The 21,222-nt window shown below is 43.2% G+C and overlaps 2 protein-coding genes across 3 annotated transcripts in view; both read left to right on the top strand.

Moving 5' to 3' along the window:
- The window catches only part of GPATCH1 (G-patch domain containing 1), a 55,806-nt gene extending 43,671 nt beyond the window's left edge, over positions 1–12,135 (top strand). For both annotated transcript variants that reach the window (XM_070388000.1, XM_070387999.1), the window contains 5 exons: positions 597–813; positions 3,690–3,797; positions 5,670–5,767; positions 6,806–6,951; positions 11,874–12,135. In XM_070388000.1, the coding sequence (XP_070244101.1) occupies positions 597–813; positions 3,690–3,797; positions 5,670–5,767; positions 6,806–6,951; positions 11,874–11,904 (600 nt within the window). In that variant the 3' untranslated portion in view covers positions 11,905–12,135. The remainder of the gene's footprint in view (positions 1–596; positions 814–3,689; positions 3,798–5,669; positions 5,768–6,805; positions 6,952–11,873) is intronic.
- A 1,093-nt stretch (positions 12,136–13,228) lies between these two features.
- The window catches only part of WDR88 (WD repeat domain 88), a 47,760-nt gene continuing 39,766 nt past the window's right edge, over positions 13,229–21,222 (top strand). The window contains exon 1 of the mRNA XM_005893922.2: positions 13,229–14,126. Within this exon, the coding sequence (XP_005893984.2) occupies positions 13,569–14,126 (558 nt within the window). The 5' untranslated portion in view covers positions 13,229–13,568. The remainder of the gene's footprint in view (positions 14,127–21,222) is intronic.

Here is a 21,222-nt window from a genome sequence, read left to right as displayed (position 1 = left end):
TATTTATTTACTTATTTTTGGCTGTGCTGGGTCTTCGTTGCTGTACGACGGCTTTCTCTAGTTGCAGCAGCGGGGGCTACTACTTCTCACGGCGGTGGCTTCTCTTGTCGCGCAGCATGGGCTCTAGGGCACGTGGGCTTAGTAGTTGTGGCTCACAGACTTAGTTGCTCCTCAGCATGTGGGATCTTCCCAGACCAGGGATCGAACCGGTGTCTGTTGCCTTGCAAGGTGGATTCTAACCACTGGACCACCATAGAAGCCTCAGATAGACTTTTGGAACCGGGACAGACGTGCTGTGCTAGTCCCTGCTGCCTTTTTCTGGGTCTGTTGCAGTTCTGATTGATGACCTATTTCCATGAGAGGTTTCAGCTGCTTCTACCAGTCAGCGTGGTCTACAGGTATTGAATCAGAAAAGTACCACAAAATGATAATACGTGAGTGATCAATGTTTAATTAGCAAATGTGTGGATATGGAGCCCCACACACATGAGTACAGACACGAGCACCTGTGCGTGTGCGTGAGCCATGCTCTAGAATGTGTAGCTCTTTTCATCCTTGCCTCTTCACCTCTGATTCTCATTTCACTGTTAATACAGGTAGTGAACAAAGATGTGGATTCACAGACTGAAGGAGAGGGTAGCCGCCCATCCATGGACTTATTCAAGGCCATCTTTGCCAGCTCCTCTGATGAGAAGTCTTCGTCCTCTGAGGATGAGCAAGGTGACAGTGAGGATGATCAGGAGGGTACCAGGGAAGCGGACTTCAAAAGTTCCCAAGAGACTCACTTGGTTGAAGCATCATCTGTGGCACAAGGTATGTCAGATATTTCAGACTTTGGAATCTGAAAAAGAAAACAGTGGTGTCTATAGGGAAGCTGCTCCTTCATTTGGTATCAATTTTTAACCAGGATAATTAGCAACTGATGATGTTTTTAAGTTTCGTGTTTTTTAAATTAAAACAAGTTTTATTTAAGTATAGTTAATTTACAATATTATGTTTCGGGTATATGACATAGTGATTCAAAAGTTTTATAGATTATACTCCATTTAAAGGTGTTCTAAAATTTTGGCTGTTCCCTGTGCTGTACAATATATCCTTGTAGCTTTTTTGCTGTTGCTGTTGTTGTACCTTGCAGCTCACTGGATCTTAGTTCCCGCAGTAAAAGTGCGGAGTTCTAACCACTGGGTCGCCAGGGGATACCCTGTAGCTTACTTATTTTATACGTAGTAGTTTGTATCACTGAATCCCCTACCCTTCTCTTGCCCCTCTCTCCTTATCGCTCCCCACTGGTAAACACTAGACTGTTTTCTGTGTCTGTGAGTCTGTTTCTGTTGTGTTATATTTATGCATTTGTTTTATTTTTTATATTCCCATGTAAGTGATAATGTACTGTGTTTGTCTTTCTCTGTCTGAATTATTTCTCTATACATAATACCTTCCAGGTCCATCCATGGTATTGCAAATGGCAAAATTTCCTTTTTTATGGATGAATAATATTCCTGTGTACGTGTGTGTGTGTGTGTGTGTGTGTGTGTGTGTGTATACCATATCTTCTTTATCCATTCCTCTGTTGATGGACACTTAGGTAGCTTACATATCTTGGCTATTATAAATAATGTTGCTGTTAACATTCAGGTAGATGTATCTTTTCAAAATAGACTTGTTTTTTTTTTTTTTTCCTGGAAATATACTCAGGAGTGGGATTGTTGGATCATATGATATTTCCATTTAGTTTTTGAGGAATCTCTGTATTACTTTTCACAGCGGCTGCACCAGTTTACCCTCCTACCAGCAACGTACAGGAATTCTTTCCTCTGCATCCTCACCAACATTTGTTATTTGTGGTCTTTTTGATGGTAGGCATTCTGACAAGTGTAAGGTGATATCTTGTGTTTTTTTTTCATCATGTTTTGATTTGCATTCCTCTGCTGATTAGTGATGTTGAACATCTTTTCATATGCCTGTTGGCCATCTGTATGTCTTCTTTGAAAAATGTCTCTTCAGGTCTTGTGCCCATTTTTTAATTGGGTTGTTTACTTATAAAATGTTTTTGATGTTGAGTTGTATGAGCTGTTTAAATATTTTGGATATTTAACCCTTATCAGTCATGTCATTTGCAAACATTTGTTCCATTCAGTTGTCTTTTCACTGTGTTGATGGTTTTCTTTGCCATGCAAAAGCTTTTTAGTGTAATTAGGTCTTATTTATTTATTTTTGCTTTCCTTAGTAGACAGATCCAAAAATATTTATATGACTTATAGAATGGCAACCCACTCCAGTGTTCTTGCCTGAAGAATCCCATGGACAGAGGCGAGCCTGGTGGGCTACATTAATCCGTGGGGTCACAGAGTAAGACATGACTGAGCGACTTTCACTCACTCACTCATTCATAATCTTTTGCATTTTTAATTGAGATGGAGCAGAGTTCTTTTTTTTTCCTCCTCTCTGGCATAAATCTATGGTGTATCTTTAGAATGGCTATGTTTGATAATATTGATTTTTCTATGTGTGCTAGTTGAAAAGAATTAAAAAATAGTAAAATTTTCATTAAAAAAAAACTTCCTTTTTTTCATGTGGTTGATGACAAGATGCCAGGATTATTAGGAAACATTTGGTCATAATATGTACAGGGGTTCTTCTGCTTTCTTCTCTGTAGGGCAGATTGTGTGCTCTGGCTCACCTGTCAGATGGGCATTGCCTGGCACATAAGTAGCACTTGGTAGGTGGTTTCTGTTCTCATTATAATGAGTCTGACTCTTGGTTAGTAGCCTGTTCTACCTGTTCTGTTTACCCCAGCCAGGGGTTCGGGCATAGGATAGGGGGCCATCTGCAAGGGTGGGAGACTTTTCAGATGCTTGGGTGGGTGGACAGAATTTCCCATCTCAGTCTTAGAGTGTTCTTCTTGCCCTTGTCAGTCTGTGGTAGACTTAGGTATAATTTTTAAGGGCCTTTACCCAAAAAGTTATGTAGAGATATAAGATACTATTTGTTTGTAGGTGACCACAAATGTCAGCCTATTTATTAATTTCTTCTGTGAAAAAAAGGCAACTTATTTTTTTAATTACACAATTATATGTTACTTGAAAAGTTTAAAAATTTAGAAATGTAGAAAGCTTAAGTCTCTTGGAATCCCTCTTTCCCAGAGATAACCACCAATACTTCGATACATATTTTTCTAGACTTGCCCCATCTTTCTCTCTTATCTCTGAAAACCAAATCATCTCTTCTTTAAAAATGAGATTATTAATGTGAACATGATAATTTGTTCATATTCAGTTTTTCTGCTCTTTGACAATTTGAGTGATGTGAAGCCTTCTGAGCTTGATCAGTCTGACATCCTGTTTGTTTCTAAGTCTTTATTCTCCTGAGATGGCCCTCCCTCAAGGATGTATTTCAACCTTTTAGGTCTCAGGTGATGTGAGTGTGCACGACAAGCACCCTCGCCACCTCGGTGGTACAGCCACTGGGGCACCTGGTTGCAGGTGTCCTTGGGTGACCGACATTCCAGCTCAAATGTCCATGAAAGTCAGAGGTTGGGCCTGCATGTTCTCTCTGTATCCTCAGCATTTGGCGTGAGCTGGTTAAGTGGGGTACTGAAGAAAAGCACATGTTATCTGGTGAAATAGTTTTAGACTCAAGTACATTGATGTTTGGCATGTGTATGTAATTAATACCCTGATGTTTTTCAGCTAGCGAGCCAGCACCCCAAGAGCCTGCACCATTCTTCCCGATTCAGAAGATGCAAATAGATGAAAGAGAGGCGTTCGGCCCACGGCTGCCCCCAGTCTTCTGCCCCAGTGAGTCGAGAGTGCTTTGCGTCATCCATTTGCATGGACCCAGAGTCTCCCCCTAGGATAGGACAACTCTAATCACGTCGTTCCACCCACTAACATAATCCAGCATGGGGCCACCCAAATATATACATTTCTTCCTCGCTTGTCTGTTCTCAGCCACACTTGGAAAATCAGTGCTTCCACCTTGTACCTAAATGATAGTAGCTGCTCTTCAGTCTCAGACACCTTCAATCTTCTTTTTAACAGAAGGGTCCTTAGTATCACTTTCACGCATTGGAGAAGGAAATGGCAACCCACTCCAGTGTTCTTGCCTGGAGAATCCCAGGGACGGGGGAGCCTGGTGGGCTGCCGTCTATGGGGTCGCACAGAGTTGGACACGACTGAAGCAACTTAGCAGCAGCGGCGTAGAAATTTAAAAAAAAAAATTAAAAATCTAGGACATAAAGATGGAACAGGAATTGTAGAGAGAAGGATATTCTGATACTTTTATTTTTAATCCTTTGGCTAATGTAGCAAAAAAATAAATAAATAAAACTAATCCTTTCAGCAGTAAATACAGCTCATTCTCCTCCCCCAGTGTCTGTTGACAACTTCCGTTTGTTGCCAGCTTAAATTGACTTCTCACCTTAAAATGTTTATACTGGTTTATCATCTCTTTGAAAGCTGGGTTAACACACATCTGATAATAGGGCCCAGATGTATAAATGACATAAAATTCTCTTACCTACTTTATGGTTTCCTGTAGTACCCACTTACACATATCGGTTTGGTTAATTAACCCAGCCTTCAAAGAAATGATAGAAAGCAGAGAGGAGTAAAAAGTGTGAGGTCTTGACAAATTGTGGTGAATGTATTTCTCATCTCTATAGTTGTTCAGATCCTTAGTTTAAAAATACATGTGTCAGTACCTGAAAGCTAAGTTACTTATGGCTGTTTCCCAGAACAGCCCTTGATATCTTTGTAATAGTTAATAACCTAATTTGGTCTATGAGTTATTTTCCAAAAACTAGCATTAAAAAAAAATAGTTTGGGGAGGTCAAATTTGGAAATATCTGACCACAACATAATACTAGAAAGTTGCAGATATCTGTTCACCTGGTTTGAAAAATAAACTGTATTTGTGAAATACCTTGGAGCTTTTTTTTAAGTAGATAAAAGTTGATTTAATGTTTTACAGTGTTTCTACTCTGGATAGTCTTCTGCTGGTTTGATGACTGGAAGTTCATGAAAACGATTCGGTCGGAATTTGGAGATGGAGAATTTGAGCTCATGCAACTTGTTTAGTCATTTTTAATGATCACGTACACTATGTTCTTTTGATGCTAATTTTTTAGTGTTTCCAGGTATAAGACGAGCTCATATGAAATGTGCTTTTGGAAAGGGAGGAGGCTTTCAGAGGGCCTGGCGGTTACGGCTTTGGGGTTCATGTTTATGGTCCCTTCTGATCCTCTCTATGTCCCTAAGGGGATAAGGATTCTTGTTTTCCCCTTTTTTCAGATGGGAAAACAACATGTCAAAGATCACAGAGCTGGTGACAGAGCCAGATGCAGATTCTGATCCGTCTTTGAGTTTACCCAAAGATGTTAAATTACAGAAAGCTTGTAGGTATTCTAGTCTGACTTTATCTTCATCTGGCAGATAAGGCTGTGGCCAAACACTAGTTGGATCAAACAGGTCTTAGGTTGAGGTTTCTGGCAGTTTCTAAATACAGAGCTACAGTGTGACACACTAATCTGCTTGTTTACCAGTGAGGTAGGGCTGGAGTTCTGCCTTAATGGTAAACATTCTATCTGCGTCATTACTGAATTCAGTAATTTAGCCTTTTTTCCCCCATGGGTGCCTCTAGTTCATGTCTTTATTACGTCTGTGTTTCAGATGCACGTCAAAAACTTGAGGCACCTCTCAAAGAGAAACATAAAAAGAACAAAGAAAAACACAAGACCAAGAAAGAGCATAGACGGAAGAAAGAGAAGGTGAGTAACTTCTGGGTGTGTGGTGTCAGATGCCCCAGCCTCCAGGAAGCCAGTCAAAGAGGGATGTGGCCACAGGTCTCTCACTGACTTGACTTAATATCAATTCAGTGTAACCCCTTGATTTCAAAAACACTTTGTTTTTCTTTCAGACAGAATATTTTAATTTATTCCATTGTACTTAATTTTTTTTTAAATTCATGAACATTAAAAAGTAGGAAATAAGGACATTTAATATCTTAGAGTTGGGAATTCCCTGGTGGTCCAGTGGTTAGGACTCAGCACTTTTCACGTCAGGGACCTGGGTTCTATCCCTAGTCGGGGACCTAAGGTCCCACAAGTTATGCAGCTGAAAATAAATAAATAAATAAATAAATATCTTAGAATAATGGTTGAGTATTAAGTAATAAAACAGTTAATTACTAACTTTAATAAAATAATTGTTTAAAAAATAATAAGAGCATTTAATATTGATTATTATTCAATATAAAAAGAAGGTATTAGTTTGAATATTTCTCAACTACTTTGTCATCACTACCAATAGAGACTTGGGTCTGTAGCTTGTCATTTGAAGTGATAGACACTTGAAGAACACCATTGACAGCCCTTACCTCAACATCGGTATCTTCTTTTGCATTATGGTGCAGACGTTTAATTCAGTTAACGTTAGTGCTGGGCTCCCACAGTGGTCTGGGCAGTAGGAGAACTGATTAGAAACAGCTCCACTTTTAGCTCCCAGAAAACAGAATTCTTGAGCATGGAAGATAGGAGAAGTTCTCCTGGAGTGAAAGGAAAGGAACTGGTGCTGACAAGTTTGAAAACCAAACTCCCTTGTTTCTCAACAGCCTGTGTGCTGTCCCCTAACCTTCGCCCAGTTTTTCCTTCGTGCTTAACCACTGGACCGACCACCAGGGAAGGCGCTTCGGTTTTGTTTTTGAATGACTCCAGCAACCAAATGCCTCATTAGCCTGTAATTGTGCTGAATAAGGGATGGAAACACCTATTTGTTCTCCTTAAAGTTATTTATTTACTTTTTTTCAGAAAAAGAAACACCGAAAACACAAGCACAAAGGCAAGCAAAAGAATAAAAAATCAGAGAAAAGTAGTAGTTCTGAGAGTACAGACAGCAGCGACAGCCAGAGTGAAGAAGGGCCCACAGACCTGTCACCCCAGGAGTTGCTGAGACGGTAGGCAGCGCAGAGGCGGATTGAAACCTTGCCATGTTTGCTTAGAGGCAAATGTCAGGAATGACAGATTTGTGTGTTGACTCAGCTTTTTATAAAGTTAACTTTTAATTGCATAAGTAATACGTAAATATATTATTGCTGTGAACATTCAAATCTTACAGGTAAAACTGTGACCAGTTTCCCAAATCTCTCTTCTCTCCATAGTCCCCTCTGTTGTCAGTTGCTTTGTAACTTTGAAGACTTTTTTACACAACTACATACACACACACACACACAGGAACATACACATTTTGTTTCACATTTTTAACATAAATCTAGTCCATGGAATTTTCCAGGCAAAAGTACTGGAGTGGGTTGCCATTTCCTTCTCCAGAGGATCTTCCCAACCCAGGGATCGAACCCGGGTCTCCCGCATTGCAGGCAGACGCTTTACCATCTGAAACACCAGGGAAGCCCTTAGAAGCAAGGAATAAATACCACCAAACTGTTGTCAAAAGGGGCTCTATCCATTTGAACTGTGAAGTACCTTGTTGTTATATCAGCTACAAGCAGCATGGAGATGTTTGGCAGCCTGATGGGTGAAGAATGGCATGTCATCTTCACTGCATTTCCTGGATCAGTAACGAGGCCGAGTATCCTTTGCTTTGTGTCTCAGCATTTCCTGTGGGCTCCTTTGTGAATAACGTGCTCCTGAACATTTCACAATGTTCTGTCCTCTGTTAGACTGTTTTTCTGGATTTTAGGTACTGTTTTACTGATTTTTAGGAATTATTATTAAAAAAACTAAAAACAAATTTTTTGGCCCACACTGTGAGGCATGCAGGTAGTATCTTAGTTCTCTGTTCAGTTCACCTTAGTTCAGTTGCTCAGTCATGTCCGACTCTCTGTGACCCCATGGACTGCCGCACACCAGGCCTCGCCATCCATCACCAACTCCTGGAGTTTACTCAAACTCATGTCCATTGAGTCAGTGATGCCATCCAACCATCTCATCCTCTGTCATCCCCTTCTCCTCCCGCCTTCAGTCTTTCTCAGCATCAGGGTCTTTTCAAATGAGTCAGTTCTTTGCATCAGGAGTTTCAGCTTCAGCATCAGTCCTTCCAATGAATATTCAGAACTGATTTCCTTAAGATGGACTGGTTGGATCTCCTTGCAGTCCTAGGGACTCTCAAGAGTCTTCTCCAATAACACAGTTCAAAAGCATCAATTCTTTGGTGCTCAGCTTTCTTTATAGTCCAACTCTCACATCCATACATGACCACTGGAAAACCCATAGCCTTGACTAGATGGACGTTTGTTGGCAAAGTAATGTCTCTGCTTTTTAATATGCTGTCTAGGTTGGTCATAACTTTTCTTCCAAGGAACAAGCATCTTTTAATTTCATGGCTGCAATCACCATCTGCAGTGATTTTGGAGCCCCAAAATATAAAGTCTGTCACTGTTCTCACTGTTTCCCCATCTATTTTCCATGAAGTGATGGGACCAGATGCCATGATCTTAGTTTTCTGAATGTTGAGCTTGAAGCCAACTTTTTCACTCTCCTCTTTCACTTTCATCAAGAGGCTCTTTAGTTCCTCTTCACTTTCTGCCATAAGGGTGGCGTTATCTGCATATCTGAGGTTATTGATATTTCTCTTGGCATCTTGATTCCAGCTTGTGCTTCATCCAGTCCAGCGTTTCTCATGATGTACTCCGCATATAAGTTAAATAAGCAGGATGACGATATACAGCCTTGATGTACTCCTTACTCTTTTCCCAATTTGGAACCAGTCTATTGTTCCATGCCCAGTTCTAACTGTTGCTTCCTGACCTGCACACAGGTTTCTCAGGAGGCAGGTCAGGTGGTCTGGGATTAGCAAACCCGTGACCCTTGCAGTGGAAGCAGAGAGTCTTAACCACTGGACTGCCAGAGAAGTATCCCCCTAACCCTTTTTTTTTTTAACATTTAAAAATTTATAAAAAGTTTTTTAGAAACTAAAAAATAATTCTGGATAGTCATCCTTTGTGTTCTAGAGTGTTACCTGTTACATGACTTTTGTTGAATAGAAGCTTTAATTTTTGGTACACTCAATTTTACTAGTTTTTTTTTTGTTGGTGGTGGTGTGTTTTACATTTTGTCTTTTAAAGGCCTTCCCTAATGTAAGATTTTGTATATGTATGTAGACTGTCCTCATGCTTTTTTCAGTTTTGTTTTCATTTAGTTTATTTGAGTTGTTTTATTTTCCTTTTTTTGTGAACAGAGTAGTATAGGCATCCAACTTAACTTTCTCCAGATAGATGGCCAGTTGTAAATATTAGTGAGAGTAAATAAACGAGCTGTGACTTAAAAGAACCCCTGAACCCCAGTGGCTCAGCCAATGAAGCATCAATGGGACTGAGAAAGTTACTCAGGATCCCAGTTTGTTCCACTGTAGCATGTGACCCTCAGAGGAGGGGAATGGATTGGAAGATGGTTCTGGAGGTTGTTATGGCCCTGCCTGCAAGTCCTGGTTTCTCTTCCCTTCCAGCCCATAGCCCAGGGCAGACCCTGCTGTCTACCACAGGACTGGGTAGGGGAAGTCCAGGTGTGGGCCCAGGATGAAGAGAGACGAAACAGGCTTCTCATGTTGCGGAGCATGGGTTCTAGGGAGCATGGGCTCAGTGGTCGTGGTTCCCAGCCTCTAGAGCACAGGCTCAGTGGTTGTGGTGTACGGGCTTAGTTGCTCCAAGGCATGTGGGATCTTCCTGGACCAGGGGTCGAACTGGTGTCCCCTGCAAGGCAGATCTTAACCACTGGACCACCAAGGAAGCCCGTCCACTCTGTTTTAATTCCTATGGCCTTATAGTTATTTGCTATCTGGAAAGACAAGTGCCAGCCCCATGTTCTTTTTCACTTATGTCTTTCCAGTAGACAGGACATTCTCATGGTTCAAAAACAAAGATATGAGCATTTCAGTTTAATCCAGAGCCCCCTGAAGCAGCTGTGCTGTTTCTGGTCTCCCTTTTCTCAAGGCACGTGCCAGTAAGGCACTGGGAGGCACCCACGTGGGTGTGGGCTCCTTTAATCCTCACACACCCCGTGACTCGTGTCCCCTTAGTTCATAGGCAGGGAAAGCAAGGCCCAGAGAGGCAGTTACCAACACCTGATATCATCACCCTTGACTATCTGGGGCCACGTAATGAGTCATTCCTGCAGAGAGGCACTTGCACACTTGGAAGCCCCTCGATGCCCATCCGGAAGGTGTGGTGGAGTGTGCCGAGCATAGCAGTCAGAAAACATGGGCTGCTTGCTGATTGGCATCTGAAACTTAACAATAAGAGGCCAAAAGCTACAGAATAGTGTATAGAGTTGGTACTATCATCCTCACTCCTTTGGATTTCTCCGTGTACACCTGTATGTACATCTTTGCAGAGAAGAGGACTGGAGGGGTTCTTACACTCCTGAGAGCACTTATCACTGAGGCAGGGCCTGGGATGGGGGGAAGGCAGGGGCAGAGGTGTGAAGTGTATTTAAATATTGCTCTCGTGGTTGTTAAAGGTATAGTTTCCATAGCCCCTCAACCCTAAGCCTCCTAGACTCTCCACAGAGAGACCGGGGGCCTGTCCATCTTTCATGCCTCATTCCACTCCGTGTATTACTTGTCTGCATCTGTCTCCTGCCAGGGGTGGTTTTTTTTTTCCATTTACTTTTTTGTTTGTTTGGCTTCCTTGGGTCTTAGTTGCAGCATGCGGGATCTTTTGTTGCAGCACTTGGACTCTCTGGTTGTGGCACAGGGCCTTCGTTGCTCTGCAGCATGTAGGATCTTAGTTCCTGGACCCAGGGATTGAACCCACATCCCCTGCCTCACAAGGCCGGTTCTTAACCACTGGACCACCAGGGAAGTCCCTCCTGTGAGAAGCATTTTGAGGGTCACAACCATATGGGTCTTACTTGCATCCCCAGCACCTGGCTGAGGTCTCACTCTTGTCAAGGGCCCCTGATGCTTTTCTTCAGTGACGGTACGGCCTAGTTCTAGATGGCATTGCAGTCTGCCACCCCGCCTCCCCCAACTCCATCTTCTCCCCAGGAGGCACTGATCTGCGTCTTGTCCCTCTAAGTTAGCTTTGCCCATTCTAGAATTTCACAGACCTGGAATCATACAGTGGAGTACCCTCTTTAGTGCACTCACATCATAAGCTCATCGTTCCATGCATTCTCACTACCTGAATTTACCTAGATCAAGGACTAAACCAGCACTCCAGAAACCCCTGCTCACTTACGATCCCCACTCCTAGCCCCAAAGGCAGCCATTCTGGCTTCTGTCATCGCTGATTACTCTTGCTTGTTTTTGAGATTTATTTAAGGGACCTTACTAGGAGCTCTTGCATCTGGCCTGTGGGATTCCTCCGTACCGTCCTGGTAACAACTGGTTCGTTCTCATTGCCATGGAGTATTCTTTAATAGGATACACCACAGAGTATTCTTCTATGCTGTTGTTGGGGGCCTTTGGTATTCCAGTTTGGGGCTGTAGAGCAAGGATCTAGAGTCAGGGTGACCCAGCTCTGCGTGGTGAGTTAGAGCTGCCATGAACATTCTTGTGTGCTCAAAGCTGAGTTTAAGACTGGCAGCTCAGGAGCTTTTGGCCCCAGAGCAAGCATGGTTTTTTGTTGTTTTAGTTCCTTCCCAAGGGTCATACATGACATAGGTAAGTGAAACCAGGATTAGAACTTGCTTTTATAAATGGGTCTTAACATAAGAGGTGGAGTGAGTCTCTCTGTGTGTTTTGCGGGGAACAGAATCTTAGGAGTGCAGATTAAATGCTGCTTTCTTTCATGGTGTGGGTCACTCTCTGTATTTTGTGCCCCTTTGATTCAGGGAAAGGCCTGGCATTTTCATATTCCTCCCCCACTGAATCATCTAATTTTTCTGTTTGTATCTAACTCTCTTTTATTTCCTCTTCCAGGCTGAAGCGTCTTCCACTAAGGAGGCAGTAATTGAATTCTGCCCCTGCCTGTCCCAATACCAGACCTCCTCCAGGATGGAAGTTCATTGATCACTCAGTTAATACATTGTATAGATTGTATTTATATGTAAATTCATGCTGTGAAATAATTTTTTTTTAAAACCTTGACATTTCAAAGCCTGCCTTGGAAGTTTGCTGAAATTGATTTCTATTTTTAACTTCTGTTAGTGTCAGAGAAAGAAATTCAGACTGTACAGTTTAATTAAAATGGCATTTTTGTATTTTCTTCTTGATTTTTCATTCCCTGAAACTTTTAAAAAAGAAATGAGAAGTGAAGGCTTTTCTCTGGTTTCGTGGTAAAGAAAGCTAGGTTCAGATAAGGAGAGTCTGACTTACTTAAGGAATCGTATGGGAGCAGGGTGGTCGCTCTCCCATTCTTGTTGTTTTCCTGGGGGGTGTGGTTCCTTCCCTCCTGTGGTTGGTGCTGGGAGCCAGGAGCCCAGTGGGTGGCACAGCCCCAGGATCCGGGCAGGCGGCCTCAGCCTCTTCAGGAAGAAGACACCAAAGTATCTGAGGAAGGCACTGGGACCAAGGATGGAAGAGTGTGTGCCCACATCTGGGATCACGCGGGCGCCAGGTGTTTCACTGTAGCCCTGGGTCCCTGCTCTGAGGCCGTCTCATGTGCTCTGATAAGACTTTGGGAAAAGGAGAGTGCAGGGGACTTCCCCGGAGAAGGCGATGGCAGCCCACTCCAGTACTCTTGCCTGGAGAATCCCATGGACAGAGGAGCCTCGTGGGCTGCAGTCCATGGGCTCGCTAAAAGTCGGACACAACAGAGCAACTTCACTTGCACTTTTCACTTTCATGCATTGGAGAAGGAAATGGCAACCCACTCCAGTGTTCTTGCCTGGAGAATCCCAGGGACGGCAGAGCCTGGTGGGCTGCCGTCTATGGGGTCCAACAGAGTTGGACACGACTGCAGCGACTTAGCAGCAGCAGGGGACTTCCCTGGCCATCCAGTGGTTAAGACTTAGCCTTCCATTGCAAGGGGGTTGTGGGTTCGATTCCTGGGCAGGGAGCCAAAAATCCCACATACCTCATGACCAGAAAACATTAAAAACAAAAAGCAATATTGTAACAAATTCAATAAAGACTTTAAAATAATGGTCCATGTTAAAAATAAACAAACAAACAAAAAACTTAAAAGAGAACAGAGAAGGAGGTACTTCCCTCCTGGGCCAGTGGTTGAGAATCTGCCTTCCAGTGCAGGGGATGTGGGTTCGATCCCTGGTCGGGGAACTAAGATCCCACATACTATGGGGCAACTAAGACCTGATGCAGCCAAAACGAGCAAAGTAAATATTTTTTAAAAAAGGAAAAAGTAGAGTGAAGAGGTTTTTTTTTTCCATTATCAAAGTAACATCACAGAACAACATCATAGAACAATGAGAACAATTGTGAAAAATGAAAGAAGAAAGGCACTTCTTCTACACCCCAGAGATGACAGCCCTTGCTCTGTTGTTCTAATTTCACACTAGCACTGAGTCTGCTCCAGAACGAGTGGTGACATTTTGTTCTTTGGTTTTCCACTAGCATTATGACAGATACTTCCTTCATGCCCTTATATATTGTGTGCACCCACCCCTACCAGCTGCGTCTTAATTAATCCAGGGTACCTTCTATACCTTATGGGTCATGTCTCTGTTGTGGAACGTGAAGTGGGTTGTCCAGGAGCCCCTACAAACAGTTTCACACATTTGGCCTCATTCCTCTTGCGCCCAGAAACTCGAAGCCCATGTTCCTGGGAGTAACCCATGCTGCGGGGTGAGAGGAGGCAGTGAGATGGCCGGGCTCAGGGAGGGCGCGTGGGTCCCAAGGTGGGGGCGGGGGCGCGTGGCGCCACCGTTCGTGGCCAGGCCGGGCTCCGAGATGGCCTCCCAGTCCTCGGGTACCCCCAGCTCCTCAAAAAAATCCAGCGAGGATGGGAAAGAGACGCCTCAGAAAAGTAACTTGCCGCTCTCCTTGCTCCACATCCGCGACGTTACGCATCGCCGGCCCAGCAATCTGCCCTGGGTAGACGTGGTCAGGGCCTGTGGCCGCTTCCGGCTATCGCTCTTGCAGGCGCGGCGCAGCCGGCTGCTGCCCTCACTGAACCCCCTGGCCGTAGGCGATGAATCGCCACCGCACGATACTCTTTGGATGCCCTGGATGACCCAGAAGGCGTTATGGGGTGACCAGGAGCCCCTCTCCAAGGTAAGAGCCGCCCCCAAGGGGAGGGGCTGTGGCTTGCTCCCAATAGTGGGCGAGAGCTCAAGAGCAGGAAGGGGGCCTAGAGGACCAAGCGCCTGCAGTGGGGCAGCTGGAGGAGAGGCGGGGCACCTCAGGAAATCATCCTGGGAAAGAGGACCTGACTCAACCCAGACCCTGTGGGACTCTGTCTGAGCCCCTCCAATGTCCCCATGGTGACACTCCCAGGTACATGGCCTCGGAGGATTGAAAGAGCCCTGTCACCCATGAAACAGCACTAGAAGCAACAGCAAATAACAGTAAAATACAGGAATAAAACCCCAACAACACTACTGTGTATTCTAAGTGATAGCTGAGAGAGTGCATTGCTAGAAAAGAAGGCTGTTGGCTGGAAAGAGGAAATAATCTGTGAACAGAACAGGGAGAATTCTTGGGGATGAAAAAGAGGATTTTCAAAGCCAAAATCCTCCACGGAGGTTTTAAAAATCAGATCAGAGCACTGAAACAGAAAATTAGAAAACAAGCACATGGGATTCCCTGAGAAAAAGTATAAAGGAACAATAAGTACGAGAGAAAAGTAAGGAGGAATGCAGGGGAGATGCAGAAAAGTCAATACATTGGGTTGGCCAGAAAGTTAGTTTGGATTTTTCCATAAGAAGCTACAGAAAAAGCTGAACGAACTTTCTGGTCAACCCTACATATATAAGAGGTGTTGGGGGTGGGGTGGGGTGGGGTTCAGGTGGGTGAAATAGAGAAGGAAACAAGGATATGTCTTTGGGGTGAAGAAAGAATGGAGTGCTCATGTGGCAAGACATGGTCAAGTTCAATGCAAGACTGGAGGGACACATAATCTACAGGTGGCCAGTGCCTGAACTGCATGAAGGAGCAAGGCTGTCCCCAGACAGATGGAAAAGCCTGGGATCAAATTGAGATGGAGGTTTCTGCAATGGTCAGAGGACCTCGGAGTCAAGTCCACAATTGGATCTGTTGAATGGCTGACTGCCTTCGTCAGCACCCCCTGCAGGGGTGCATTGGGATCTCCATGGGAAAGTCTGCTTGAAGAAAAAAAGTACAGGGTGTACCAGTGCTTTGTTTAACTTATTTGTGATAGTTATTCTGATTTTTAAGTAAAATTAGAGAAGGTCATAGGAATTGTGTTTTATTTTTGTTGTCCATAGAATATCCCCAAGATCAAATTCAATAGATATAAGAAGTGTTTTGATTTTTTTTTCAATTAACAATCTCTGTAGCACCCCTGCCTCCCCAACTACCCCCTTTCCCTCTACAGAGACAACAAATGTTTCTAGTTCCTTCTATATCCTTAAAGAGGTATTTTATGTACATACCCACAAGTGTATTCTGATCCTTCCCTTTTTTGTTTTAACATAAATGGAAGGGTACCTTAGACCTCTTCTGCAATTGGTTTAACAATTTTTCTTTCCATATTAATAAACAGCTTCCTTGTCTTTTTTTTTTAACCTTTTGTATTGGGGTATAGCAGATTAGAGAGTTGAACTATAGAGAAAGCTGAGCACCAAAGAATTGATGCTTTTGAACTGTGGTGTTGGAGAAGACTCTTGAGAGTCCCTTGGACTGCAAGGAGATCCAACCAGTCCATCCTAAAGGAAGGACTGATGTTGGAAGGACTGATGTTGAACCTGAAACTCCAATACTTTGGCCACCTGATGCGAAGAACTGACTCATTTGAAAAGACCCTGATGCTGGGAAAGAATGAGGGCGGGAAGAGAAGGGGATGACAGAGGATGAGATGGTTGGATGGCATCACCGACTTGATGGACAGGAATTTGAGTAAACTCTGGGAGTTGGTGATGGACAGGGAGGCCTGGGTTCACAGAGAGTCGGGCACGACTGAGTGACTGAACTGAATTGATAGCTGATTAACAATGTTGTTATAGATTCAGGTGAACAGTGAAGGACACAGCCATACATATACATGTATCCCCTTGTTCTTTTTTTTGGAGAGTATTCTATTGACTGGTTGCCCCCTGATGGATTTAACTAGTCTTGGGTGCCTGCATATTCAGGTGGCTTAAATTTTTTTTTGGCTGCAGGATTTTATGATCCATTAAGTTAACAGAAGTTGAGAAGTTATATAAAGCTCTGGGAGGAAACTTTGTGACCTAGGTATTAATATTCTCTGCCTGGCCAAACTGCTGTCTTTGATAAAGCCAACAAAAAGACATTTTTTTTTTTAGAGTTGCAAAAACTCAGAAAGGATGCGTCTCTTTGAAGAAATAGTTACTCAAGGGAGTACTCTGGCAAACAGCAACAAAAAAGTCCTAATTAAGAACTGGAGTAAGAGAAAGCAGTTCAGGAAAAATAGATGGAGCAGTGACTGAAAACAGAACACGTTGGAGGTGTTTATACAGCAAGGTTAAAGTGGTTGTGTAGCTCAGTGAAAATGTTACAAATCATCTTTTGAAATGAAGGTGCAGGATACAAGAATGTTTCAGACGATTTCATCCCACTCTCCAGAGATGGTTTGCTAGAGAACATTCTCAGTGCTAATGCTTCACTCTGGCCTTTAAATAATGCACACTCACACAGATGTGTCACAAATTTTAAAAATAATTGACTCTAAACCTCTCCTTGGCTCATTTAAGATGAAGCTGGAAGATCTGACCATCATCTTCCAAGCCATTTTGGCTCGAGCTCATTTCTCTGTTCTCCTCTTCCCTCTGATTTGCTGACCTTCAAGCCAGTGCGGTGGCCTCACCCATCTCCCACCCTGATTCCTTAGAGCAGGAGCCCATCACACACTCCTGGGCTGAGGTCTTTGCTCCTGGATTCCCAATGCCCTGCAGAACTGTGACCAAGTCCCGGCCAGAGAGGCAGGCAGGAAAACTTGGATGTAGAATGTATTTGTGGGATGCTATATATAGCCTCTTAATGAAGGTGAAAGAAAAGAGTGAAAAAGCTGGCCTAAAACTCAACTTGTCGCGACCCTGAAAACTGTAGCCGGCCAGGCTCCTCCGTCCATGGGATTCTCCAGGCGAGAATACTGGAGTGGGTTGCCGTTTCCGTCTCCATCCCCATAAACCCCAAAAGAACTCTGCCCAGAAAGGTCCAGAAGGGGGTAGATGTTTTCCCACGCCAAAGTTCTGTTTTTGTTATGAGAAAAAGAAAGAGAGTTTTGTCTAGAGGCGGAGGCAGCTGCAGAGAAGGGACTGGGGGTGGCGGGGTGGGTACTGCGTTAAAGCGCGGAGCGTTTGGCTGCGGAGCGTTGAGAAAAGCACAGACCGGGTCCTCTCCGGACCGCACTCTGCCACGGCTGCGGGCTCCCTGGGCTCCAGGCCCCGCCCCCTGACCCGCCCCGCGCCTGCCGGCCCTGCTTCCTGTCCGCAGCCTGGCTCAGTTTGCCTGTGCCCCCTGGCGGCCCAGCCCCGACCTGGAGCCTCTTAGCTAGTCTCCTGGAGGCCCAGTTTCTGTCCCACTTCTCCCAGCTACCTAGAGGGGAAAGGCCCTCTCATTCCTCACAGCCCCACACCAGCGTGTTTTCCACAACCCCGAAACCGCTCCGCTACCCTGCATGCCCGCCTCCCCTCATCCCTGAACCTCGGGCTGAATTTGCCTCACCCCAACCTGGTCCTCCCCATCCGTAGTTCCTGTATTTGTGCGGGCACTGCCTGGCAGCTGAGCCTCGAATCCCTCCTCCCGGGTCCCCAAAACTCAACACTGTCAACTTAGAAAAAAAAAATGCACAACGTAAGAGTTACCAGTTCAGTTTTATTCCTGGAGCTTACCGAGGACTATAGCATGGGAGATGACCTCTCAGAAAGCTCTGAAGGACTGCTCCAAAGAGGTAAGGGAGAAGCCAGGATATATGTGAACTTTTTGCTGGGAAAAACATAGAGGCAATCATACAAAGATGAGCGTGCACATGCACACACACACACACACACACACACACACACACACACACTCTTCCTTTCTTAATATAGATCTGAGTTTCTGACCTATATCATTTTTCTTGTCTTAAAAGAACGTTTAACCTTTCTTGCAAGGTAGATCTACTGGTAACAATTTTCCTCAATTTTTGTTTGGGAAGTCTTTATTTCTCCTTCATTTTTGAAGGGTAATTTTGTAGGATAGAAATTTCTAGGTTGGTGAGTTTTTTCTCTCACTACTTGAAATATTTCAGCCTCTTGTTACTTGCATGGCTTCTGAGGAGAACCTGGATGTCAGGCTTATCTTTGCTCCTCAGTAGGTAAAGTGTCTTTCTCCTCTCACTTCTTTCAGGTTTTTTAAAAAATATTTATTTTTATTTATTTATTTTGCTGGGTCTTAGTTGTGGCATATGGGATCTTTAATCTTCACTGTGGCATGTGGAATCTTTAGTTGAGACATGAAAAAGAGAAAGTGTTAGTTGCTCAGTCCTATCCAACCCTTTACAACCCCATGGCCTCCTGGAATTCTCCAGGCAAGAATATTGGGGTGGGTAGACATTCCCTTCTCCAGGAGTTGAAGCATGAAAACTCTTAGCTGTGGCATGTGCGATCTAGTTCCCCGACCAGGGATCACGCCTGGGCTCCCTGCACTGGGAGCATGGAGTCTTAGACACTGGACCATCAGAGAAGTCCCTCTTTCAGGGTTTTTTATCTTTGATATTCTGTAGCTTTAAATTGTAGGAGTAGATTTTTATTTTATTGTTTTGTATTTATCCGGTTTGGTGTTCTCTGAGCTTCCTGGATCTGTGATTTAGTGTTTGAAATTAGTTTGGGGGAAATTCTAAATCATTATTTTTTCAAATATTTTCCTGTTTCTTTCTCTCTTCTTCTGGTATTGTTATGTATGTTATACCTCCTGTAGTAAGTTGTTTCACAGTTCTTGGATGGTCTGTTCTGGTTTTTTTCCCAGTCTTTTTCCTGTTTGCTTTTCAGTTTTGAAGGTTTCTATTGAGATATTCTCAAGCTCAGAGATTCTTTCCTCAGCCAAGTGTAGTCTAGTAATAAGCCTATCATCATTTCTCTTATGGTGTTTTTGATCTGTAGCATTTCTTTTTGGTTCTTTCTTAGAATTTTCATCTCTCTGCTAACATTACCCGTGTGTTTTTGCATAACTGTCTACTTTATTCATTAAGCCCTTAGCATATCATCAGAGTTGTTTTAAATTCCTGGTCTGATAATTCCAACATCTCTGCCACATCTGAGTCTGGTACTGATGTTATGTTTGTGCTCTCTCTTGAAACTGTTTTCTGCCTCTTAGTGTTTCTTGTAATTTTTTCTTGATAGCCAGACATGATTTACTAGGTAAAATGAACTGCAATCAACCATCCTTTAGTAATGTGATTGTTAGGTGTGGGGTGCAGAGGAGCATTCTATAGCCCTGTGATCAGGTTTCTGTCTTTTAGTGAACCTGTGCCTCTAGACTGTTAACTTCACATGTGCTTTTTAGTCTGAAACCCCCACCCTTCACTTTTACATGGTATAGAATGGCTAGAGCTTGCTAGGGTTGGGTACTTCTCTTTCCCCTGCTCAGCTGATTTCTGATAAAATCTGAGCAGGTTAGACTGGTTAGTTTCTCCTGAGGGCAGAATTTAAGAAGAACAGGATGCTGTGGCATATTCAAAATGGTTCCTTTTCCCTGCTGGAAGCACAAGGGGATTTTCCTCCTGTTTTCACTGTGAGGATTAGGACTGCTCCTGGAGGTAACACTCACAAAATTGTGGAGTTTTTTGTAGATCCATAACTGGATTCCCCTTTGGAGTTTTAACTCTCAGAGTTATCCACACCCGAGCTTCCAGCAATTGGTCAATTACAGTTCAGGTCTCCCTATCCTGGCAATGGTTCCCACGGAAGTTGCTGCTCCTGGATTTCTGCTCTGGTAACTTGGAATTCTTTGTATTTGCCTGCCTTTCTTTCCGATTTGGGGGACAGCCATTTGGCTTGTGACCTCACTTCTTTTGTGGACCTAAGAGATTTTTCAGTTCAGTTCTTTCCTTGTTGTGAGGATGGAGTGGGGACTTCCAAGCTTTTCACGTACCAGATCAGAAGAAAGAAGTCCTTCATTTCCTTTTTATTGCATAGTAATATTCTGTTGTATGGATATACCTCATTTTATTTACTCATTCATCAGTGGATGGACATTTAAATTGTTTCCAGTTTTTCTTTTCAATTGTTAAAAAATAGAAGTGTAGTTGACTTAAATGTTGTGTTAGTTTCTAATGTAGAACAAAGTGATTCAAAATACATATATTCAGGATATGTGTATTCTGTATGTATATGTTCTTTTTCAAATTCTTTTTCACCATAGTTTATTACAAGATATTGAATATAGTTCCCTGTGTTATTGTAATAGGTCCTTGCTTTTTATTTTGTATGTAATAGTATGTATCTGCTAATCCCAAACTCCTCATGTATCCTTATCCTCCCTTTCATCTTTGATAACTGTAAGTTTGTTTTCTCTGTCTGTGAGTCTGTTTCTGTTTCATAAATAAGTTCATTTGTATCATTTTTTCAAGATTTCACGTATAAGTGATATCATATATTTGTCCTTCTCTGACTTACTTCACTCAGTCTGATGATATCTAGGTTCATCCATGTTGCTGCAAATGGCATTAAATCATTCATTTTTATGGCTAATATTCCACTGTATATTTGTACCATGTCTTCTTTTTCCATTCATCTGTCGATGAACACTTAAGTTGCTTTCATGCCTTAGTTATTGTAAATAATGCTGCTATGAACATTGGGGTGCATGTATCTTTTCAAGACAGAGTATTCCTCTTTTTTTAATATGTGCTCAGGAATGGGATTGCTGGGTCATATGGCAACTCTATTTTTAGGTTGTTTTTTTTTTAAACTGCCATACCATTTTCCATAGTGGCTGTACCAACTTACATTCCTACCAACAGTGGAGGAGGGTTCCCTTTTCTCCACATCCTCTCCAGCATTTATTATTTGTAGACTTTTTGATGGTGACCATTCTGACTGATATGAGGTGACACCTCGTTCTAGTTTAGGTTTGCATTTCTCTAATAATTAGTCCATCCTAAAGGAAATCAGTCCTGAATATTCATTAGAAGGACTGATGCTGAAGCTGAAACTCCAATACTTTGGCCACCTGATGCAAAGAACTGACT

Source organism: Bos mutus, chromosome 18, assembly GCF_027580195.1.
Source record: "Bos mutus isolate GX-2022 chromosome 18, NWIPB_WYAK_1.1, whole genome shotgun sequence".
In the NCBI taxonomy this organism is placed as follows: Eukaryota; Metazoa; Chordata; class Mammalia; order Artiodactyla; family Bovidae; genus Bos; species Bos mutus.
This window is presented reverse-complemented; position numbering and strand designations above follow the sequence as displayed.